Here is a 24,208-nt window from a genome sequence, read left to right as displayed (position 1 = left end):
CAACCAAAGTATCTGTGTATTTGTAGACTGGCTTGCTTTGAGAATTTTGCAGAAACCATCCCAAGGAAGCACTGAAAACTGGTCATGGCTTGCTATGCATCAGAGGGTGTGGCTACCTCATCATTATGGCTTCGATACAGTTTCTCTTTTAAGTGTTTTTACTCCACAAAATGTTGTAATGCCTTTTGTTTTTGTGGACAAGTGCCTGAAGTTGCAAAGTGTTACACAAATCTCACCTTGCATTATTCTTTCACATTGGCAAGCAAAGAGAGGCACAATTTTTCGTGTTCCTTAACATGCCTGTTTCAAGTTTGTTATCTGATAATGGAGTCAAGAGGAAGGACTGTCTTAGAAGAAAATGCTGAAAAGAGATAACCACTAGCATTTTGCAAGATACAGCTGGATAGTTTACAGCACTTTAAACAGATTATCAAGGCCATGATCTTTTCCCCTTTAGCTATTTGTTGATATCTGAAATGTAAAATCGTGGTAATCTAATTTCAAACAACATTTGCTGCTCCAAAGCAGACGAAAGCACCTCAGATCATTCAAAAGATCACTTTATTGGTGATATACTGTACAATTTCTTGTATTAGGAATTTGTCTTTTCATATACCCTAACTTGCTCTCCATGAGACACACAGACAAGGAGAGAAGCTTGGGGTCAGAGCGCAGGGTCAGCCATTTATATGACACAGCTGTCTTAATGATGGACGTTCACAACTTAATGATACTTTCATTTCGGTAGTTCAGTTTCCTAAAACCCAAGCAGGAACTTGCCTGTGGCTCAGGAATTTGCTGAACACGATACTGCCACACATCACATGAATTTCCTTGTAAGACTCCCTTGAAAATGAAACTATCCTTTTTTAAAAACTCTTCAACATGGATGACTTTGAAGATATAGATTCAACAGAGAAAAATTAGAACCTAAGGAAAACCACAAGATAGCTTCTGCATAGCTTTCCTTTGAGCCTGGACCTGAATAAATATCTGGGCTTCACTATTCTTAAACACTTAAAAACAGCTATAGAAATTTAATTATGAGGCACTATAAATATCAAACGAGATATGACATACTTGTAGTAGATGGAAACTTAGTAGGTGCCACTGTCATTCTTTGAGGGGGATGAATTAAATGGACATTCTTTCTAGATTTCTGTTCCAGTTCCAAACTCTTATGGAATTAAGCAATGATGCCATTTAGCTATGGGACTGTTCAATGCACAAATCTTGTCTTTCTCACAACAACTGGGACAAAGAAATCAAGCAAAACATTTAATTTCCACAGACACATGAGGGTCCAGCAGCAAGGAGTTCTTCTATGCTGGCAAACGGTTCAGGTGACGAATCTGTGCGAAAGCACATCACAGAGATTAAAGAATGGAGAACAGCCTCATATTAGGCAGGTAATCAACAGGAATCATTCAGAAGCACTACAGCCCTCCTTTTATAGGTCTAGCCCCTCCCCTCTAACAAAAAAGCAATTGAAATTTAAAACGGCTGTCTTTTTTCTCTCTTAAAGTGCCTTGATATTTACAGGTCCAAGCAAGAGCAAATAGACAAACTAACGGTAACAGGCAGGATAATCTTAAACAATTTGGAGAGCACAAACAGCATTCAAGAGCAGGTCTTTTTAAAGAAAAGAAATACTAAAAAATATCAGAAAAATACATGGGGGTGAGGTGACATTTTGGATGAAACCATAAATGGAATAGCTCTGTAAACTCTTAATTCCTCAAAAGTATCACCATTCTACAAAAAACTACACTTCTTCATACAACAAAAAGTCAGTTCCAGAAAGGGAATAGGGTCTGATCCTACTCTCAAGCACAGAAACATCAGGGAATGGTTGTTCAAGTTATGGTCTAGTGCATTATGCTCTCATTACACCATCTGGAGTGGTTACTCTCTAGTTATAGGAAACCGAATTGGAATTGGTCAGTGTCTCTGTGGCATTGCCCATGTCCCCAAACTGGGAATGCACCAATAATGACAATGACGTCTGAGGAAATAAAAAATTGAAGCACAGCTTGTTTTTTGAAGCATTTCTCCAGAAGGGTTCAAAAGCGCAAAGGAAAACATAAAGACAGAGATGTCCTCCATGATGAAAACAGTGCATGAGAGACAATGGCCTTTAGCGTTTGTTTTCTATATAAAAAAATATTTTCTGAGTTTTCACAATATAAACAGATATTGCTGGGATATTACCGAAATAGCTGTTCCAACATGTGGGAAGTAGAACCTATATTTTTTAGAACCCCACTGCTTGCAAGCCCTTATAACAACAAGAATAAAAGCAAACCACCCACAACTGTAGTGAATTACTGGAAGAGACTGTCACCCACTCATTCACCCTTTGAACAGTGAAAGTTTATTCATTTCCAATTAAGGGTAGCAAAGTCATATATGCTTACATTGACAGTTTCTACATTTGATACTGATGGAAAAACTAAAATAATCACATACCATTAACATAATCTTGTGAGGGATCTTTAAATAACGTTTGACATTTTAATGATAACACAGTAAGCATTGCTCATCCTACATCCAAAGATACAGAACGATTAACATTTTAACAGCAATAACTTTCTTCAGATTTGGTACCTATTCAAGTATGATAATTTGATATTTATCATAAAGTGTGCCATGTGTACAGGGTGATATCAGACGATTTTTGCTATTGGGCAAAATCTGTGACTTTTTTAAAGAAAATGTTAAATACTTGGAGAAGTTAATATGTTGCACCTACTGTATGCAAAAATAAAAAGCAAACTAATCAAAATAAATCGAATGAAAACTGCAAAACAAATATAACACAATTTACCATGCAAGCAGGAGCTGTCTATAAAGTATGTCCACTTTTCTGTTCATCACCTTTCTTCTACTTTTGTGACCAGAGCTTAAAAACATTTGCTTACTGAAACTATAACCACCTGTGGTCAAACTCCAGCCCAGGAGGACAAGAGGGGAATCTAATTTGAACAAACTATTTTCTTCAATTAAGTCCTCATCCTTTCCAGGGCTTAACGAACAGGAAATGTCATCTTGTATGTTCCCATTACATTTGACAAAACTACTTATACAGATTTAGACATAATTATCATTATCCCAAATTTCATAAATTATATCCATGAAATCATAAATTAATTTACATCTCAACATACTGTACCTCATACTTGGATTAATGAATAATTTAATTTTTAGGGTGTGTCAAAATGCAATGCATCACAGGGAGAGGGGAGCAAGAAGGTGACTTAAAGACAGATCTGTGGATTTTGTTTTTTGGGTTTTAAGTTACACTTCTGCTGCCAGTAACCTAATAGAGAGGGACAAAAGAGGAGACGGGCTTTTGTTTCGTTTTGCTTTTCCCTGCACAGTAAATGATGACCACTAGTTCTTCTGTGTCCATTTTAGAGAGTCCCATCTATAAAAAGATCCCACCTCCTGCCCTTGGTTGTGTCACACTATATCAGACACTGTTGATGAAAGATCTCTGTCGATATTCACAAGAAAGAAGCAAACAGTCAACAGTGTAAAATATGTATACCTGTACATACAAATAACCCACCCTAGTGCAGAAGTTCAAAATTAACCCTGACTTTAGGACAAGGCTAGTGAGAAAAGGTAGATTTTTAATATGAACTTATGAGCAATGAAAAAACAGATGTACTTCAATTTAGCAGCAGTGGATAGTGTGATTACTGCTGGGAAAACAGATTTCTGTGAATGAAATAAATATTTTGTAGTATCATGTAACTACCAAAACTCTGTTAAAATAATTCTTGTTCAAAGCAGCTTTCCTGTAGAGGTCTTAAAAGCAATTCATCCGGAGAATTCCCTGGGAGCTGTGTCAAAAGCACTCGCAAACAATATAAATTAATTCACTGCAACTTTCTTAGCAGTTCTTGTGTGCAGCTACTATAAAGTATTCTAACAAAGTAAATCTATTACAATTGAGTAAACCTTGCTTAAGAAAAAAAACTGTAGAAAATGAACTAGCATTTACCAGGGTGACAACATAGTGGAAAAATCAAGAATAACAAAGTCAGAGAAAAAATAAATGTTCATAAACCAAAATACAAAATACAAAGGGACATAAAGTCCCTGCAAAGGTTACACAGAAAACTGTTTTGGAATTAACTAGGTTAGTCTCATATGGTTAAAGCAAACTAGATTAAGATGAGAATGTCCATTATTTTTTCAAATTCAACATGATTTGTGTCAGCATGTACTTCTAAGCAGCGGAATCTAGAAGACAGGAGTCCATGCTTGGTGATTTTTGCTTTGTAGCCTCAGTAGATTACTGGTGTCTATGGTGTGACTGTGAGATAAGCGAAGTGTTGTTTCCCTTCTTGCCTCATAGAGAATACGCAGGCAAGCATGTGCCAACAACAAACTTCCGTCTTGTCATCAGTAAATATGGACCCTGCAGCAGGAGGTATTGTTCAAGTGCAAAACATGGGGCACACATCTTGGATTTCAGATGCGTTTCCATTTCATCCAAGAGGACCTTTGTCAGATGAGTAGGTTCCTCTTTACATGCATTAACAAAAACATTTGTTAAGTGTTGTGAAGAGTCAGGCGGTCTCAACAAAACTTTGGACTTCCATCTGGTCTGCAGATCTGCTCTTCCAGAAGCTGTATGGTTCCGTTCCCTCTCCCAAAGTGGAATGGAGCTGTGCTGAGAGCCAGAGTAATGTATACTGAGAGCCATAGGTTTTAACTGTCACATTTCCTCTCTTTCATGACCTCATCTTTCTACAGCACAGAGGAATTTTGACCCAAAGGAGCTCACAAAAAATCTGTTACCCAGGAAAGGAAGAGTAGCTCAGTGTGGAGATTTCTTTTGTCAAAGACATTCAGGCTTGAAAAACCTAATGCAACAAAAGACATAAAAATGTAGCTAAGGGAGAAGTAAAACATATCGCATCCCTTCTGTTCCCTTCCGAGTGGGAGAGGTGAAAGAGACGGTACCGCTGGAGAATTTAAAGACTGCGCTGGCACAAGCTGTCCACATCGCTCTCGCTGGGGGAATCCTGGAGATGGCAGTCTTGGTCACTGCCTTTGGACAGTTCCATCTCTGGAGGGTTTTCTGCATCAGGCTCCATGATCTTGCTTGGTTGCTTCACCACTCTGGTGGGGACCAGGCCATTGTGGGTGTCGGAGAGGGTGCAGTAGTCATCGCTGTAACACAGGCTCTCGGGCTCAGTAGACACCTCGAAGGAGAGGGTGGTGTGTGGCCAGCTACTGTCCAGACTCTGTGTGGGATCCTCACAGCCAGAATCACACTCCATCATTCCAGAGGAATCCAGCGACAGAGAACTGAACATTTCATCAAAGCTGGCTTTCAGGAACAAGGGCGAACCTGAGCCAGGGTTGCCCAAGTCTGATAATACTTCAGCTTGGTTGTGCAAGCTGTCATCATTCCACATGACCAGAGTGTTCTTATCTTTGCAGTGTGGGTTGACGTAGGTGACCTGACAAATGGTCTCTGAAGGTTCAGCCAAGAAGCAGCTTTCTTCTTTCTTTATGGGCTTGGCATCAATAAGCATGTCAATTTTCAAGACCTCCTCCATCTTGATCAGGTCACCCTGAAGGCCTTGAGACAGGAGCCATTTCTGACCAGGTGCAAAATCAGGAAAGATGGTGTAATTAGATATTGGTATCTTTAGAGGGTAAAACTACAATGATACATTACAAAAATCCTTAAACTACATAATCCCTGCATTATAACTAATAAAACCCAATTTTTGTTTCTTATTAAATCATTCATGCAATTATTACACCAAGCCTGGCAACATGGAGCCTATTTTACAAGCACAAGGTGCAGGTAAAGAAAGACAGTACAAGATTTCCCTTGCCCTGGACAATACTTCAGTACATTATAGGGCCTCAGAGAAAGGGATTTTTTTGAAAACACAATCAAACCTTACCAGCATATCTATGTGCAATGGGATCAAACCTGCATGAACATGGAGAGGAACGTGCAGACTTCACACAGAAGTGTGAAGATTCCTGAGTCCAGAATCAAACCCAGTACCCAAGAAGTGTGAGGAAGTAGCTCTATCAGCCACACAACAAAAGCACCCTCACAATGTACTTATTAAATATTAAATTCACAAAAAAGATCTCTTTAATTAACATTCCACAGAAAATGCTACTGAAAATCTGCTACAGAAAATGCATTCCTACCTGAAAATCTCCCTTATAGTGGCTGTACAGGGGTTGAAAGAAAGGGGCTGGAGTTGGAACACTGGTGCATGTTTTTATCCATATCCTGAAATACAGCAGAGAAGAGATCAGTGGGAGGCCTTCCACACAAGAGCTGTAGCTCCTCAGAAAACACAGTCAATTCCAACGGCATTACAAATGTCAATTCTAAGTCCAAAACTCATACTTTCCCTACATGGACGCTACATGATAAATCTGACTATGGGGTCAGAAAGGGACTTAGAAGTGCTGATTCTGTTCCTGTGTTGCCTATCAGCAAATACTTACAGGGGGACCGCAACACTATTTTTGTATTATGGGGTTAGAATTGATTGAGTGCATTTCAAACCACAATAAAAGTGAAATCTACACCGTAACTTGTAAAACATCCAATTTACATCACAAAAGAGATACAATTTCCAGGTGTGCGTAGCACCATGTTCTACGATTCAGAACGAGGCAACAAAACGTCTGGTGACGTGTGAGGCCCTATTATATTGCAAACAAGCAGGCTTGTGAATACATCTCTTTTAATTCAATAGAAATATTTGGAACGTTGGAACATTTCAGTGAAATATATGCTGCACAACCTGTACTTATTCACTCACACATCACATTACATTAGTCATTACAGGAAGGGCAGCTTCATGTCACAATTCCTGGGAACTCTCCCTCTCACTCGTGGCGAGACCAGGGGTTTGCAACAATAAGGCTACTTACAGTACTTTCATAAAGTTAATGAATTTGGGTTTAATTCAAAATTTGTCATTTTTTTTCTATACCATCAATTAATTATTTTTTTAATCTGAGAAATTGGAACTACAGGTCCCCTTTTAAGAAGAGATGACTAGAAGTATTACTGTAAAATTAGAAAACAGACATCACGGTAAAACAAGTACAATGTGGTATTTCTGTTAATAGATTAGAATTTAATGTGATTTTTAGAATGTGACATAAATCACGTTACCTTGCAGGAAGAGTGCAGTACAAACATGATGCAATGACAGCTACTGCTGCTAAGGATAAGGCTATCTGCCAAATAACTGCTAGGTTTCCCTCTAAAAAACAAGATGTTATAAATCATATATAAAGCATGAAGATATACAAAAATTACTGACCTATCTGGCATAATTTGCATCTGGAAAAATTCACTGACACATTGACACTTATCCCCAGCGTAGAAGGCAGAATTCTAACAGTCCTTCCTAACTAACCTCTCCATTGCTACAACTGGTAATGGCATACTGCTCTAAAATCTGACCCCCAAAACAAAACTCACATTCAGCCCTTAAAGTTAAAGCCAGCTCAACACCTACTAGGGAATGACATTATGCACAGTTCAGTGAGAGAAAATATTGCTCATGGGATAGATGGGTTTCTGGGGATTATTTTCAGGAAGACTGAAATTCTGTATCCCCAGAGACAGAACATTCAGAGAGTCTTGATATGGATAACTTCAAATATGCCATCTCCTGGCTTGAGGCAGTGTCAAGGAACAAGTAATAGGTTTTTTGCATGCTGAAAAAAAGAAGAGAGAAAACACTGTTTCAGCCGTGGAGCCTTCTTCAGGTGTGAGAAAGACAAGGCAGTAGGCAAAGGTAAAGTAACGGGAGAACAAAGGTTGGGAGGGAGGAGGAGTGAGAGGCGGGAGCAGGGGACAGAAAGAGAGGCCAATCAAGAGGTGTGAAGTCAGAATGGGTGCAGAGAGGTGTGAAATGTACCTTCCAATGAATGGAGAAAATTGAAAAGAACAGTAGTCTATCGTTAAGAGAAGGGAGAATGTCTGATCCTAGCTGCAGAATAATTTTGGTTTCGGTGGTCTTTCTGATGTATGAGTTTGGAAAACCGTCTTTGAGAACACAGACGGAGAGATTAGAGTGGTCGTGGCCGTCATAGGTGAAATGAGAAACAATGGGCTTGGATAGATCTTTAATCTTCACAGCCCTGACGTGTTCTCTGAAGCGATCTCTGAGTCTCCTTCCTATTTCTCCAATGTAGATGGCTGGGCATTTACTGCAAGAGATACAGTAAATAAGGTTGCTGGAGGTGCAAGATGCTGTCTGGGTGATCCAGAATTGTCCTGAGGGGCCTTGAATGAGTGTGTTGGTGGATGTGTACTTGCAGGTGATACAGCGAGCTCTGTTGCAAGGGAAAGTGCCTGGTGTGGATGGTTGTTGAAGGCGGTCAAGGGAGCTGTGAACAAGGAAGTTACACAGATTAGGCCGAAACGTTGTGTTCTCTTTCTTCTTTTTTTCAGCCTGGAATAAACCTATTACTTGTTCCTTTGCATATCTTATATCAAACTAGCATGTTCTACATCTTTACACATCCCTTATTTATCAAGTATCAAACTAACAATGGAACAATTTGCAAAAATATTTTTAGTATTTTAGGTGTGTTTAGAGTGTTAACTTGTTTGCAGTTAAAATCTTAGCATTTCTATCAAGCAATTTCAAGAAAATAATCACCATTTATAATTATTTTTTTCACAAGTTTAGCAACTTTGTAAGAATGTTTTACCTAATAAGAGAAAAATCTTTAATTACCTTACTAGAAAGATTGTCTGAAAAACTAACTAAGCCACTGTATTACTTGTATTTAGTATTTAAAAAGGACAAATATAGATTTTAGATATTGTTCTAACATATTTTAGGAGATACTAAACTAAATGGAAAACAACCCACTTTTCAACCCGCATTTAAGGTGCTTAGTTACAGTATTTGTAAAAATGAATAAAAATGTACTTTGCAAAAATCATAAGCATTCATTTCACCTGATTGGTGAACTATTTTACTGAAAGCAAAAGTTTACATTTAGTGAAACGTTACATCTTACATCTGTGAAAAAACACCACACATCTTCTAAAAGTCAACTCTAGTATACCCAGGTACAAAGTCAGAGGAGTATTGTGAAGCACAGCAGGGAAAGGCTCAGCATGATCCAAACCATGAAAAGTGACGTAATCACATGGGAATAGTCTAGGAAAACTGGAAAATACTGTGCCAGTGCACAATGGGAAACTTTCATAATGATCAGTCCCTTGAGGAAACACATTAAAATTGAAAATTTTAATAACCTACTTCTGTCGCTGGGATTATCATCCAGACTTGAGTTTGTCCTCCATTCCACCTCTGAACTCCACTTGCTCCAGTGTCCCTTATAGTAAGAATTTTCAGGACCGGCGCGCAGTTTCGCAACGTACACTGTATCGGGTTCGAGCACTTCTTCATTAAGGTAAATGACACTGGCTGCATCAGTGTGGAGAACCGTGCGCGTCTAAACAGAAAACAAAGGCATTGATTTTAATCACCTTGGTGTTGCAAAATCCTAAAACTAGCAAAAAAAATTCAGCATAGCCCCAAAATAAAGGAATATTGTATGCTATGATTCATAGGTTCAAAGAAATTCTTCATTTCTTATTCCCAATAGTCTAAGATACTGATTAACATATTTCACTTTAAGGTGTATAAATATAAGGAAGTAGATAAATATATAAGTATAAGGTATAATTACACAGGAACGTACCACAGATGGGTTTTCTTTCTTGTAAAACCACAATTCGTGGTGAAGAACGTTATACTCAGCGTACACCTTATATTTGCTCCCAGCCCAGGTGAAAAGGTATTGCTGTGAGGCTGAGGTAACAGTCAGATCTTGTGGTGGAAAAGGCTGAACTAGGAGCAGAAAATGAACAAAACATCAGTGACTTTATATTGTATTGGAGGAGGAATGAAGAAAATAAAGCAGTAAGTCTGGAATGAGTTGAAGAGAAAAGCCTTTTGCTCCAGAGCAAAATTTTCTGCCAAGTCCAAATCCACAATAAATAACTTTGTATGCTTTGATGTGTTTTATTTGACAAATATTGAATTGTAGCAAAAAGCTACTACAGAATAGCAAAGTAGCACAACATTGATTACAATCAATTGATGACTTACTGTTTAGTTCTGGCTCATAACACTCTTCATACACCGTAGATTGTAACTGTCCAGCAAGGTTGTGATGGAGTGTTACATTGTAACAGTCTAGATCACTAAATTTTTCATCAACATCCAGGGTACACTTGTAACTGTCCATAACCTTCTTGAATGCACATGTAAACATAGATCTGTGGCACAAAAAACAGATGACAAACATTTTAAACTTTAAATTACAAGATTCCACTTTTTTGAGATAGAAAACAGCTTGAATTGGTTTTATGTTTCAGTTATCTTTCTTACCCCCAAATCTGCCAACATTACCCATTATCAATAGCCTTGTCTCACTGTTTAAACTCGTTTCCCTTTGAAATGAATTAGCATTGATTGGAGAAGCGACAGGGCTTCCACTGAACACAGTGCATTTACAAGTCTCCATTGTGCCTCAGGGACCATGATGGCTCAACAAGCTGCAGACCCCCTGACCAAATGAAGCCCCCCCAGACCCAGCAGACAGTTGTGCACCACCACTTGGACAGTCATAGCCACAGCAGGCTAAAGCTCTTGCTTGAACCAGAACCTGTTCTCCCATTGAGTACTGAGATTCTATTCTTATTCCAATGTTGCACGTGTTGTTAAGAATAAAATAAAACCCATAAGAGGAGAGAGGTAAAAAATCGATATACTTCTAGAGCAGGAGGCTTCGAAATCTTTCTAAGGGGATAGTCATACTCTTTTTTAATGGGGCGCTGCCTCCTCTGGATTTCCTTCCTGCCAGAGGAAATATTAGTGCCTCTTATCTGAGCCTGAAAAGGCAGCTGCAGCTTCAATTGAGTGTGATCCTCAAACTACAAACTGTAAAAAAGCTTTAATATTTGCAGTTGAGTTGCTCATTAGGTGATGAGAGGGAAAGCCTTCTTATACAGTTTAAAAACAATCTATTCTTATCGCTTAAAGTGTGTCTTTGATCAGCTGTATGGATATTTAAAACAGAAGCAAGAGAAAGTCTTATTTTTCTTACTCTTCAAGTTTTGAGAAGAACTCCACAGAATAGGTGGCATTCTCAGTGCTGGAGTGACTGGCATTGACTTCCAGTGTGCATGTCACTGTAACTCTGTAGTCATTCACACAGATGAGATTAACATCGTTACCTGGAACAAAATGGGAAAACTAGTGAATACACTGTGGCTTCATGCTCACCAGTTTTTGTGCTGAGCTGACTGATGCCCATTGTCAGACACCACATCACCTGCAGTTTTCACCAAATTGACTTCACCATTCAATGCACAAATCCACTTTGGTTAGTGGATAAAACTTGGTCAGTCGTACAAAGGCAGGATGCTTGCACCTGCAGGCTTTGAGAATTCTCAGTGCCGCACAATGGGGAAGGGATCGAGAAAAGCATGATGCCTCCATTAGGGTATTTTGATTCTCACATGATGAGTCAAATCACTCGAAACAGGAAAAATAAATAATGAAGAGATCAAACAAAACTTCAGCAGACGTGTCAACATGTGTGGTCAAAGTGGGGTCTGGGAATGATGTGGCATGCGAGACTCAAGAGATGACAGTAATTACACACTCATCTTCAAAAGCACTGGGAATTACCATTCGATCCAGAGGATCCAGTCAGGAGGGTGCTGCTGTACATCGCCCAGAGAAGGAAAGGCATGCTCCTTGCCCACAGCATACTGAAGGATCGCCTACAAGAACATGGGATGGCGTGTTAAAAACTGCTCTTTAAAGGACAGTTTTCTTTAAATTTTAACAATGTGCTCATATGTTGCCACACCGCCCTTCCAAAATAAAACCATGGTAAATATACAGTTTATGGTAATATCACATTTGTGCCCTGCATGGCAGTTGGCTACTTTACTGTAAAATGAGCCTGAGCTCACTGTTCTTACTGTGGAAATCTTTTGTAAGAGTACACCAGGAAGCACAAGATCTAAAAGGTTTTACCATAGTCTTTACTGTGCTTTTCTGTTCTGCACCATGGTAGATGTGTCCACTGAATTTTTACTATGGTATACTATAAATGAAGCACCAAAGCTGTATTTGCCTAAACACCAAAAACATATATTTGTTTTGATAAGGGAGCTGTCCTTCTCAAGTGCTGAAGAGATGCTGAAGCATGCTATCAGGGTATCTAAATTCAAAATCTTCTTTCTTTATTTCAGCTTCCGGTATCTGCATGATGCGTGGCTATTGTCTGCTTTTGTTTCAAACTGCTCGACTGAAGGAGAGACGAAGAGCGATAAATATAGGTCCCTCGTTAACACATAACAGCGACCAACATCTTTACATCTTCCATAGCCCTGTAAACAAATATTCAATAACCTAGTGAATACTTTTCGTTTCATGCACATAAACACCAGGACTGTGTTTGTGTGCATTGCTGTGCACCAGACATCTTCCTTTTCTTTGTTAGTACAATGGTGGTGAGTAACAGTTGTGGCTGGCTAATCCAAAGGCATAGTGTAATGGGGATGCTGTTTCACGCATAGGTAGGTGTTGTGTTCAAGTCCCTAATGCAGACAGAAGTACTGTACCCCAGCTCCTCCAGTCTGCCCAGCTGTAAAAAAGGGAACCAGCATTGCTGGGGGGAATTCCCCACTATGGATTAGAACCCCATCCCAGGGATGTCAGCTGCTCCCTAGTCTGCTTAACGTTACGGAAACCAGGATGAGCTCTGGTACGGACTTTCCTTTTTACTCAAAACATTAAGCTTAAACCATGCCTGGCAATTTAACCCTCCTCCAATTCCAGCCTCTGAGCAACACAATGTGAAATGTTAGTAACCCCAACTAACTCTACAGTTCAATAATTGCAAACAATAATCAAGGACAGGAACCAATGGAAATATCTTTCCAAAGAGTTCACTGGGAAGATTATCCAGAAAGACAGAGGCAGGCACAATCCTGAAGACGTTTCACTCCTTGTTTCCTACTTACAGCCCACCGATGCAATTTTCACTCCATTCTTTTCAAGCATTTCTAAACGTTTTTACCAGTAAAATAAAATAATTTGTGAGCATTCCTGAAACACATTTAATAGTGAAACCTGAAGGGGAATCTGGAAATGAGCCCTTCATCCACCCACACTACGCAAAGCTCTCCGTTATCAGGGTCTTCATCAGTGATGGGTCAGATAGAGATCTGACTTCCTTGCCCAGAAATGAGCAAGCTGGTGATGAGAAGAGGCAGCTTCGTGTTGAGAAAAACACCATGACAGCACAAAGAAAATGAAGAAGCAGCTTTCGGCCCTTGTAACCCTAGAGTTTGTGCCGATCTTGTGTAGCACTGGGTTCGACATTGACAACTGCACTTTAGCCCTCTTCCTTCCAATTGCCTGACAGTGACTTTGTTTCTGAAGCCACTCTAGGTCTGCACAGTGGTCATCAGTGGAAGTCAAGCTACTGCATTTTAATGAACATTGATCCATGGAAAGGCTTCTCTTACTTTGTTTTTTTTTGGCACTTATGATTTCCTTCTCAAAATGTCAGCTCTATCATCTTTACTGCTGTTATCTCTCAGACTCCATCCTGTTTTTTAGCTCACTGTGACCTTTCTCGGATGTTCTTGGCCCTAGTTATTGTATTTAGAATAATGTGATGTCTTTTCTGTGTTGTCTGCATCACTGGCCTGAAGGCGGTTCAGCAAAGTTTTCGGCATTAAAGGATACTTTCTCATCTAATGTCAAAGGGGGAACTGTCATGCTCTGTAAGAATACGCACAGAGGTACATCTCGCTGTTTTATGATTCGATTTGCTTTGAATTATAGGAGCAAAGATCTCAGAAAAAGGCAGATGTGTAACATCACGTTCAGACTCTGCCTTTTTAAAACCTCCAGTTTAGGGACTTTGAAGACAAACCGCGTTTAATCATCGTTAAACAAATCGTTCTTGAGTGCGTCTGTCCATAACAAGTTAGCCTGTAGGTAGAGAACCCCACTGTTCTACTGTATACTGTACAGTATGTGGCCAAGTATTAGTGTGTGCTGGACTCGAGCGCAGTACATACTACACAGGATGTTTCAGCTTAAAATGCTTACAAACCACAAAAATCCCAAATTTGTGTAACAGACCAACAATTCTATTTTAAGAAGAAAAATATCGAAGCACAGTTAAATGTACTGTATCTAAACGATATTTGTGCAAAAATGTAAAAAGGTTTTATTAATTGTCTGTATTATTATTATAAAATACCTCATACCGATAAACTACTGTTTTCTGTTTTTACATGATGATTGACTCTACTGTAATACGGTCTGTATTCTCCCACACAGTCGAGGAGTGATTAATCCTGCCCATCTCTCTAAGGTTTGTTTTACCCTTTCATCTTTGTTATTTGTTCCCGGTCTCAATATAAGGAAGTTCCCCTACGTAAAGTAAGAAAGTCTTAAAAGAGGGGAGGGGGAGGCAAACAATTTTTTTCTATGACCGTGAAATCGGGAAAAAATCAAAAACTGAAATGTCTCGTTACTCACGTGATAGGTAAATCAGAAATAGGACTTGCGAGGGTATTCAAAACACCAAATACTTATAATTAACTACTGCAATTTCCTTTTGGTGTTAATTCTTGGTAACAATTAATACATCTATTCTTTTCTTATTATTCTATACACATATTTCAGAAAACATTAACTCAAGCTGCAAGAATCATAATTCGATCTCAGGTGAATTTACCGGTTCAGTAAACCTTCACAAAAATCTAGAAAAACCAACATTACAGACCTCAAGAATTCCGCTGTGTCGTGGGAAAGATAGAAGAGTATTAAACCAAATTAACCTCCGTTACATTAAAAAAAATCTTACAAGTACGTTTAAGCGTAGTGTCTGACTTTATTTTTCACTATTCACTATTCAGAACTCACTATTATTACCTCGCAGCGTCTCTACCCCTGTCGCTTCTGCGTGTCCACGGCGGCGCTCTGTGAATGGGATGGTGTAGCAGCTGTCTCTTTGCGGCGGGGAAGTGTGCAGCTCGCCTATTAAAGCGCAGGGGAAGGAAAGTGGGTGTTTCTGTCTCAAGCTTGATTAACTTGCCAAGCCCCCGCGACAACAGCAGGGTTCTACCGATTGCACCTCCTTGCCGAAATTATTGAGTTTCAGGACCTCTGTAGACGGCTATTGTACGTTCTTTGCGGTGATAGAATGGAATTCTAACATGTTGTAATACAAGAAGGTAACGATCTTTCGTGACTAGTAAGTTAATAATACTTTAATAATAATAACTATTTTTAGTTGAAATAATATTTCGCCTTGCATATCTGGTCTATTATGCAGTATATTGAAAGTGCATGGAAAGCAATGTTTAATGTAAAGACATTCTGGAATACACAGCACTATATATCGTAAATCATTGATCCTGGATAATTCATCTGGAAATGTTCTAAGCATTTATTTAATCATTAATAAGAATTCTTTACACTTATATAGTGTTTTCCTGGACACTCCTTTCAAAGCCTCACCTGGATGATGCGACAGCAGCCATAGTGCGCCAGTACACTCACCACACACCAGCTCTCATTGGGGAAGAGAGCAGAGTGATTAAGCCAGTACAGAGATGGGGATTATTAGGAGGCCATGATTGGTAAGGGCCAATGGGAAGTTTGGCCAGGACACCAGTGTAACACCCCTACTCTTTCCAAGAAACGCCCTTGGATTTTTAACGATCACAGAGAGTCAAGACCTTGGTTTTACGTCTCATCCGAAGGACAGCGCCTTTTTACAGTATAGTGTCCTAGTCACTATTTTGGGGCATTAGGACCCACACAGACCACAGGATGAGTGCCCCTTACTGGCCCCACTAACACCTCTTCCAGCAGCAACCTTAGTTTTTCCCAGGAAGTCTCCCATCCAGGTACTGGCCAGGCTCAAACTGGGTTCGCCAGCTGTGAGTTGCAGAGTGATATACAGTAGCTGCTGGTGTTGCAATTAAGGTGGTAATTAAGAGTGGGTTCAGAACAATGAAGGAATGCTACAGAATTACCAACTGTATCTTAATGTTAGTATGTTTATTAAACATAATGTTAGAACAGCTACAATGTGCTGGGCACTATGACAAGATTTTGCATGAGACCTCATCTAACAAATATATTTAAACTAGTATACGAATTTTTGAAATAATCAAGAATATTAAATAATTGATTCAAAGATATAAAGCTTACGCAGTCTACAACAATGTTTTTGCTAAATTGAGACCCAGAACGGATTTTATTTGGGTTCAATTTATATACTTATATTGATATATTTATATCAGTGATGTCATAGTAATAACCTGGACTTGAACATGAGTAAAACAAAAGGACTAATAGTGGACTTTCGGAGACACAGGCCACACACTCATAGCCCACTCAGTATTGATGGAACAGAAGTGGAAACAGTCACCAGCTTTAGGTTTTTGGGAATTCACATTTCTAATGACCTAACCTGGACTGTGAACACAAACATTATCTTGAAGGCTCAGAAGCGCCTCTATTTCCTGAGGTGCCACAAGCGATGGGGGATGCCAGTACCTGTGTTGGTGAACTTCTACCACTGCACCATCGAGAGCATCCTCACCAACGGGATCACCGTGTGGTAAGGCAGAGAATGGTGAATGTGGCCCAGAAGATCATCGGCTGAGATTAAACAGCTCTATGAGGACCGCTGCCGTGGTAGAATTCTGGCCATCACAGAGGACAGTCACCACCCCAGGCATGAGCTCTTCACCCCACTGCCCTCAGGCTAGAGATACTGTACAAGAGCATATAGACACTTACCACCATATTCTTCAATAGCTTCTACCCACAAGCAGTGCGATTGGCGAGCACATTTGGCCATGCCCCTCGGACCACATCTACACCATTTACCTCATTGTAATTTTAGTTATTACAGTCATCGTTTACATGTCTGCATTGTTTACATTCGAACTGTTTACTTGTTTACTTGTACATTGTCTACTGTTTGTATATTGTCTTGATGCACTGCCTGCACTTTGTGTTTTACACTTTTTTTAACAATCGAGAGACTTTCTGTAAGTAAGAATTCCATTGTACCTGTACATTTACCGGTTACATATGGCAATAATGTTCAAGTTCAAGTTCAAATGTAGTACGTTCCTATACATCAAAGCATAAATCACTGGATGGGTGGCTTTATAAAGTCTGTTTTGTAGATTTTTGGCAGCTTCTCTTTAGTTCTTCATATGGCCAGATCTGACAGCTTTCATCAAGTCACTGACAAGTATGAATCCATCTTGATCTGTTTCAAACTTTAGTTGGAAAAGTTGAGTTTTTCCATGACCTGAAGTATGTGCCATGATGTGAGAGTGTTTAAGAAGATAATCAGTTTTCTAGCAAGTAATTCACAATTTTCCTAGGATTTTCATAAGATTTTGTGATGGAATGATGTCTCCGGGGCATGTACAGTAGTTCTCTTAGCACCCAAGCACTAATATTGTGGTCAATATGTGCATTCCTGTGCAAGAACCTGCATTCTCAGTGGCAGTGTTTGTGCCTACTTTGTAATTGTAGTATGTTGTATGGTAGTATGCAGTATGCAATCCAAAAGGCACTTCTTAAAAAACCCTTGTCTTATTCAGACCATTGTTCTTGTGATTGTTACATTAGAGACTTCCCTTCATTTTGTGACTGGACGTGAGGAGACTTTGTGATTGTTTATAGGTCATGCAGAAGTCTCTTGTTTGCCAGCTTATGTGTTTTAGCTCAACTCTGTGTTTAGTCTTAGGTGGTGTAGTGATTTTCGTTGGCTTGTGATAAATCCATTCTTTTTAGCATTGGTTTTCCCAGATGTGTACCATGACTCTTTTTTCCTTGAGAAAATAAAACTGCTCCTCATGTGAATGACATTAGGACAGCTCTTATATTTACTTCTACTGTATTTCTCCAGGCTTTTGTGCAGTAAAGTTTCCCTTGGGTTGTTAGCAATATACTGTATATCAATGGACAAGTATAAAAATGATGCCAGATCCTTGTATCAAGATTCTACTAAAAATAAAGTGAGCAACCCTCTTTTTTCTTGAGTTCTTGCAATTTTCACTTTAGCAAGGTTCTGTATTGAATTATTTAAAAGTATTTAAAAACCTATTCTCTAAAAAGTGTTGTGTTTACCTCAGTTCACACACGCACTATGACTGCCTTTGCAATGCCTTAGTGAAAAATGCCTGGTTTGAGTTTAGAAATAGAACTAGAGGCCATCAGGCACCTCAATATGTAGATCTTGGATGTTGCATTGACTGAAGTGATTGATTAATTAATTGATTAATATGTACTGTGAACAGTATGTGTAAGTGTAAAATGTATTTTTGTTGTTTTTTGTAAGTGTAATAATTGTTTTATACTGTTTTCTGTTTTTTTTTTAAATCTGGGATACATTGGTGCATAAACTACGGCAATAAAGTATTGAACTAAAATTCACTAGGAACAACAACACCCGAGAATAAAGTGTCCTGAAAGAAATCTGGAGTGTTTGTTGAAAAGTTTGCTTAACCCGTTTGGTTGAGGGCTGACGTCATGGCCAGGACCCCTGTGCAAGGTGACCAAGGGGCAGCTGCAGAGGTGGAGATGGGGTGGAGGAGGAATGAAAAAGATGAATGTGAGGGAGAGAAGGGGGTCACGTACGGTTTTTATAGTGTTTTAGGAAAGGGAATGACATTGGGAATGACTGCTAAATATTGACTGCCGGGTCTGATTGAATGTGGTTGTTGTCTTCCCTCCCAAGCTTTGGTTACAAACTCCATTAATGGCAATAAGGTACTGAGCTGAATTGATAGCATTCAGGATACTGCACAGCACACTGTACAGAAAGAAATGGACAAAACGTCATTTTGCACATTTCTGAAAGTAACTTTTTTGCTAGCAATTTCCATGCACTTAGATTCTTAGAATAATGACTCATGAAAATTAAAAGAAAATAACATTTCATAGCTGTTATTTTCTGAGGATGGTGCAAAGTAATTTCTAAACCCAGCAGAAATAGAGAGAAACATCTATGACTATCTTTGAACATACAGTTCAGAAATGGTATTAGGAGCAGATAATATCTGGGGAAATTCCTGGCATGCTTATCTCTTGATATAAAAAGTCACACTTTGTGCACAGATGTCTGTTCGGTGACAGCGATGTCTGTAGCAGTGATATTTTAATGTGTGGGCCAAGGTAAATAAATGCACAAACACAGCCCGAGAGTAAAAATAAGTGCCCTTTATTCTGTAAAGCAGGGAATATACTCTAAACCACATGCCATTAACAAAATAAAAGTTTGAGCTCCTCTATGAGCTACTAAGTACGCACACTCAGCAGGTAAGCTGCTTCCAAAACTCGTTCATCAAAAATACTGCTTTTCCAGAGAATTCAGCCTCTTTCCGTGACTCCGTGAAAAACCCATGTCCAGAGGTCACAAAAGCTCCGGTATCCATCAGTGGCTCGTATTATTCCTTCTCTCTCTCTTCCTCCTTCTGGTGAAATCACATATGATTTATTGGGCAATCATTTTGCTGCATCCTTTTTATATCCAAGCTCTAAAAAGTGGAACCTGAAAAAAACACACACTGAGCGAAACTTTGCCAAGAAAAATATTGGCAAGAAAGCTAAAAATGTCAAATGTGTCAAGAAAGAGGCACTCTCCCATATGTAACATTGATGCAATGCATCTGCCTGAGATGGCCTGTTTACTCTGTATTCTTTCGGTGATATTGCTTCCCAAATTCAAAGCATTGAAATTATTCTGCTTTCTACTATTGTTATAGGCACTAAGTAGATCTGAGTGCATCCTCATGTGTTGACAGTGGAGGAACTGTGTAAATCAACACCTCTTACATTCTCAGCAAAAACTGAATGCTTTCTCATTTAATGCTGGTCAGTTCCAGAGTACTCATCGTCTTTGTAAAATGTGCTTTGCCCATGTGTAAAAGACCAGTTAGCAAACTGACTACTTGGCACAGGATTTCCTGTTTCTAGCAATTGATTCCTTTGTAATGTCTCCTGATTAAAAGCACTTTGCAGCAGCACATTGCGATGCGCTCTCCTTTAGCACTGTAAAAGAGGATCTTGGATGTGTGTTAGCTGAAACATTTGCTTGTATTCTGTGGTGCTGATAACAGATAATTAATTGAGACCACAAAGAAGTCAATTTTCTTATATTTATCATTTCGGGAAAAACAATAACACAAATTTGCACTTTTCCATTGCACTTTGATTTGCAGATCACAGTAGAAATTTCACACACCCAAACACACCTGTGACAAGAAAGAAAATTAAATTAAAGCCAAGACAAATATTATGGTTTCATGTTGTCACAATAAATGGCTCTTAAACTTCTGCTGTGTATAACATTTAGCAAAAACAGAAACAATTGATTTATGTTCTTCCTAAATCCATCCTTATTTAGCTTTTGATTCAGTTGTTAAATAAAAACTGAAATACAATCCTGGAGATTAGATCCACAGAAGTCATGTAGATTGTGCTGGTTATTATATAGTAAGTGCTTTTCTGCTGTGGACCAGAATTAGAGTCAGGTTGAAAGTGTCATCTCATTGCTAGTTTTGTGAGCTTGAATACTATTCTGGAGTGCAGTATATAGTCTTTATTTTTAAATTCTGTAAACAAAACCATTGCTCACTGGAGCATTTGCCTGTAATCACCTTTAGCATTTCACTATTTAATTTTGTTGTCTTTATTAGACAGAGCAGGTAGCAGATTCTCTTTCAAGTCTTTGCACGAATCAGGTTGCACCCTTTTTAAAAAACGTTGTTCATCTATTTTCACAGTTTAGATAATCTTGATAGGCTCCCTAAACATAATTACAATCGTCCGGCGGTTGTTCTGATACTTCTGTTTTGAAAACATTGTCATTTTCTTGTAGAAAAATAATAAACACTGAACGTTCTACTTTAAATTCAAAATTTATAAGGTTGTTTTATCTTTCTCTTAAAATAGCCAAATGTGCTAGGCCTTAATTTAGTATTAAGCTCAGAGGCCAATTTGAAATGTGCTTGTGTTGCATTGTAACTGCTAACACTCTTATCTTTTCTGTATCATATCATGTTAAAGGGCTGTGATATGAAACGGCTCATCAACATAGTATTAAAACATTAACATTTTTACCTGTGTTTACAATACTTGTGAAATGGCATAGCTTTTTCAGTATTGTACTTTACAGTGAAAGTTTAAGTGTGGTGCGTCCTTCCTGGACACTCCCAAACCCTGTGGCACCAAAACAAGGTTGTTTACGAGCAGGAGAACTAATCTGAGTCAATCAGTTATCTAATGTGCTATATATTGCTCTGATCAGAGTCATAAAACTGGGACTCGCTGTACAAAAATGGCTCCTGTGTTCTGCTATTGATGTGCAGGTGGCTGGTTAAGACTGGAAACTGTATTTTTCAGTTTGTAAGAAATAGGGTTTTCTAAGGGAATCATCTGGTGCAAAGAGTGTGACATTTTTCCTTCCATGAATAAGGTTGCAACTTATGTTTGCCTGTCCAATTTAGAATTCCCAGTCGGTAGCTCAACTATGTTCCTGATATACCTGGGCCACCTAGAGAAGTTCAAGTGCTTATGTGTCCAGGTGTCTGTTTCCAGGATAGCCAGTAGAAAAACTGGCCTTGACAGTGAGTGAAACAGAAGACAGATGCTGTGTTCAATAAGAAGATGCATTTTTCTTTACTTGTAAATGCAATATTTATATGGGTGTAGTGTTTTACCACTTGACAATGAAGAGAAACTTTGTAAAGGAAGTGTGTGATCACAAGGCACACAGTACAGATGGCTGCTTAGCAGAAAAAGATGAAGCTCTGTGTGGCTCAAAGATCAGGCTCTCTGGTTCAGCTCCCGGAGGTTAGCTGTGACCAAAGTTCCCCAGGTAGTGGTTTACAGTTGTAGAAAGCAGTATAGGAGAGCTAGGTGGGTCTGAGGCCTACCAAGTTATCCTTAACATTTTTTTCAATAGTGTGATCTTGGCTTGTGGGGCATCTGGAAGATTGCAGCAGTATCTGTCCTCAGTCCAGCATTATGTAGCTGGGATCTGAACTGCGCCGGGAACATGGAAGAAATGCCCTGTTGCATCGGTAAGTGTGACTGGTGAAGTGAAATACAACTACACTGCAGGCAATCCAATGCCTTCACACCACTCGTGAGTATAATATATCTCACTTACAGCTGCTGTGTAGGAGATCTGCATGGACAAACACTTGGGCAAAATTCATCCCATCACTTCATTAAAGAAACATTGGGCACAGTACAATTAACTCTGTAATAGATAGATAGATAATACTTTATTAATCCCGTAGGGAAATTGATGAAAGTATTATTGGGCACAGTACAATTAACTCTGTAATAATGTTAGACCTATGATTAATATCAATCCCAACCAATCCAATCTCATTCACATGCTTCATATCCATTTAATATGCAGTAAATCTGTGTGCAGAGTTCCCATATTAGTACCAGCTCAGTGAAACAGGACTCCTTGTGACATCACCAGACTTTAGACATTGTATTTCTTAGTAATTAAAAAACAAGCTTCAGAATGCCATAAAGCAAGCTAACAGCACAGGGTATTAACACTAATGATTATTAGGAAGTAAAGTGGAAAGCATTAATATTTTTTGTTTCACGATACAGAGCATGACACAATGATTAATTGTTTGTATCTAGCTAGCTATGGTTCGGCTTTTTACCCAGGAGGGCAGGGGTGGATTCATCACATAAGCATTGTTTCCTAAAAGGTTTGATCAACTGACACAGCAGCGTGTGAAGTGAATGCTCAGATGCTGATACAGATAATTGTAAAACTGATGCCTTTGCGTTTGAGATCTCAGAACCAACAGGCAACATTGGGCAGTATCTGTTTCGCGTAAGCATAAATCTTGTTCTGCACAGCCAGATGTGTCCTAAATAAATATGGATTTATTCCAGCCCTTCCTCTGTTTTTGTCTGGAGATGGGATACCCATCCCTGTTGTCTCAGTTAATTTTTCCCAATTCAGTAATGAAATCTACCATTATAGAATGTAATGTAATGAAAACCTACATTGCAAGCCAGGACATTTTCTCATGATAGAAATTGCTCAGACACAGTCTTGTTATTTAAATCCTGTGCAATACACTTGGCTGTTTAAAAATTGCTCATGTAAGAAGGCTGTGGGTTCAAATCCCAAGAGAGATTCTGCTCAGATATTCTTGAGCAAGCCTCAATCCTCTTTCCCCACATTGCTCCAGTACCCTGCTGTGTAATTTGGTACACATGCTTTGGATAAACTATCAATTCAACATAATAAGTACAATAAGTATTAGGTATATAATAATAATAATAATAATAATAATAATAATAATAATAATAATAATAAGAAGAAGAAGAAGAAGAAGAAGAAGAAGAAGAAGAAGAAGAAGACTGGTAGAACTGCCATCAAACGGGGAATATTCCAAGGCAACTCCTTGTCACCACTGCTATTTTGTGTGTCACTGATTCCACTGACTAATATTCTTAACAGCGGTAACTTAGGATAAAGAGCACAGGGTCAGCCACCTGCTTTACATGGACGTTACATAGCTGTTCGCTAAAGATGTTGGTCAGCTGGATCAAGAGCCCAGCATAGTCAAGACATTTAGTGATGACATCCAGATAGAGTTTGAACTGGACAAGTGCTGCAAAGTGACCATCAAGAGAGGCAAACTTGACGCTGGCCCGAACGCCAGACTAAATGATGACGGCGAAATCCAGAATCTTGAACAAGGTCTACAAGTACCTTGGTGTAGACCAAACCAATGGTATTCAACAAAATGAAAGAGAAAATCCAGAAAGAATAGTACCGCCGAGTCAGACTCATCCTTGGCACTGAGCTTAACTCGAAGAACAAGATGTAAGCGATTAACAGCTTAGCAGTACAGCTTTGGAACCATCGACTGGAGAGAGCAGGAAATCCAGGAGATGGATAGGAAGACCAGAAAATTGCTAACAAAGCATGGTCTCCTGCACCCCAAAAGCCGATGTAGACCAAATATATATACCTAGGAACAGTGGTGGCCGAGGGCTCACTGGGCTGGAAACCGCATACAAGAGCGCAATTGTTGGCCTAA

At 39.1% G+C, this 24,208-nt stretch overlaps 1 protein-coding gene across 4 annotated transcripts; it reads right to left on the bottom strand.

Annotated features, from left to right (window-relative positions):
* Positions 1–544: 544 nt before the first annotated feature.
* Positions 545–15,110, bottom strand: il21r.2 (interleukin 21 receptor, tandem duplicate 2). Of its 4 annotated transcripts, none has more exons than XM_088612528.1 (10): positions 15,012–15,078; positions 14,342–14,526; positions 11,736–11,830; positions 11,149–11,278; positions 10,149–10,318; positions 9,739–9,887; positions 9,294–9,489; positions 7,181–7,271; positions 6,196–6,280; positions 545–5,621 (listed from the first exon to the last, which is right to left on the bottom strand). In XM_088612528.1, exons 3-10 carry the CDS (start codon positions 11,815–11,817, stop codon positions 4,989–4,991), a joined length of 1,536 nt encoding a protein of 511 aa, XP_088468654.1. In that variant the 5' UTR covers positions 11,818–11,830; positions 14,342–14,526; positions 15,012–15,078; the 3' UTR covers positions 545–4,988. The 4 variants fall into 4 exon arrangements, with proteins under 4 accessions (XP_088468654.1, XP_088468655.1, XP_088468653.1 ...); XM_088612529.1 differs by having other exon boundaries at positions 14,342–14,507; XM_088612527.1 differs by lacking the exon at positions 14,342–14,526 and having other exon boundaries at positions 15,012–15,110.
* Between the last annotated feature and the right edge of the window lie 9,098 nt (positions 15,111–24,208).

The sequence above is a fragment of the Lepisosteus platostomus genome, chromosome 19 (assembly GCF_059453375.1).
Source record: "Lepisosteus platostomus isolate fLepPlt1 chromosome 19, fLepPlt1.hap1, whole genome shotgun sequence".
Classification (NCBI taxonomy): Eukaryota; Metazoa; Chordata; class Actinopteri; order Semionotiformes; family Lepisosteidae; genus Lepisosteus; species Lepisosteus platostomus.
The sequence above is the reverse complement of the archived record's forward strand: the minus strand, read 5'-3'. Positions and strand labels throughout refer to the sequence as shown.

Bases quoted from the DNA above. Each gene is read 5' to 3' on its own strand.
- il21r.2 (XM_088612527.1), bottom strand. From the start codon at position 11,817: ATGCTGTGGGCAAGGAGCATGCCTTTCCTTCTCTGGGCGATGTACAGC. The intron at 10,319-11,148 runs GTAAGAAAAATA...TTTGTGCCACAG, and splicing joins TTCTTCTCAAAACTTGAAGA to ATCTATGTTTACATGTGCAT. The intron at 7,272-9,293 runs GTAGGTTATTAA...CTTGTTTTTTAG, and splicing joins TGATAATCCCAGCGACAGAA to AGGGAAACCTAGCAGTTATT.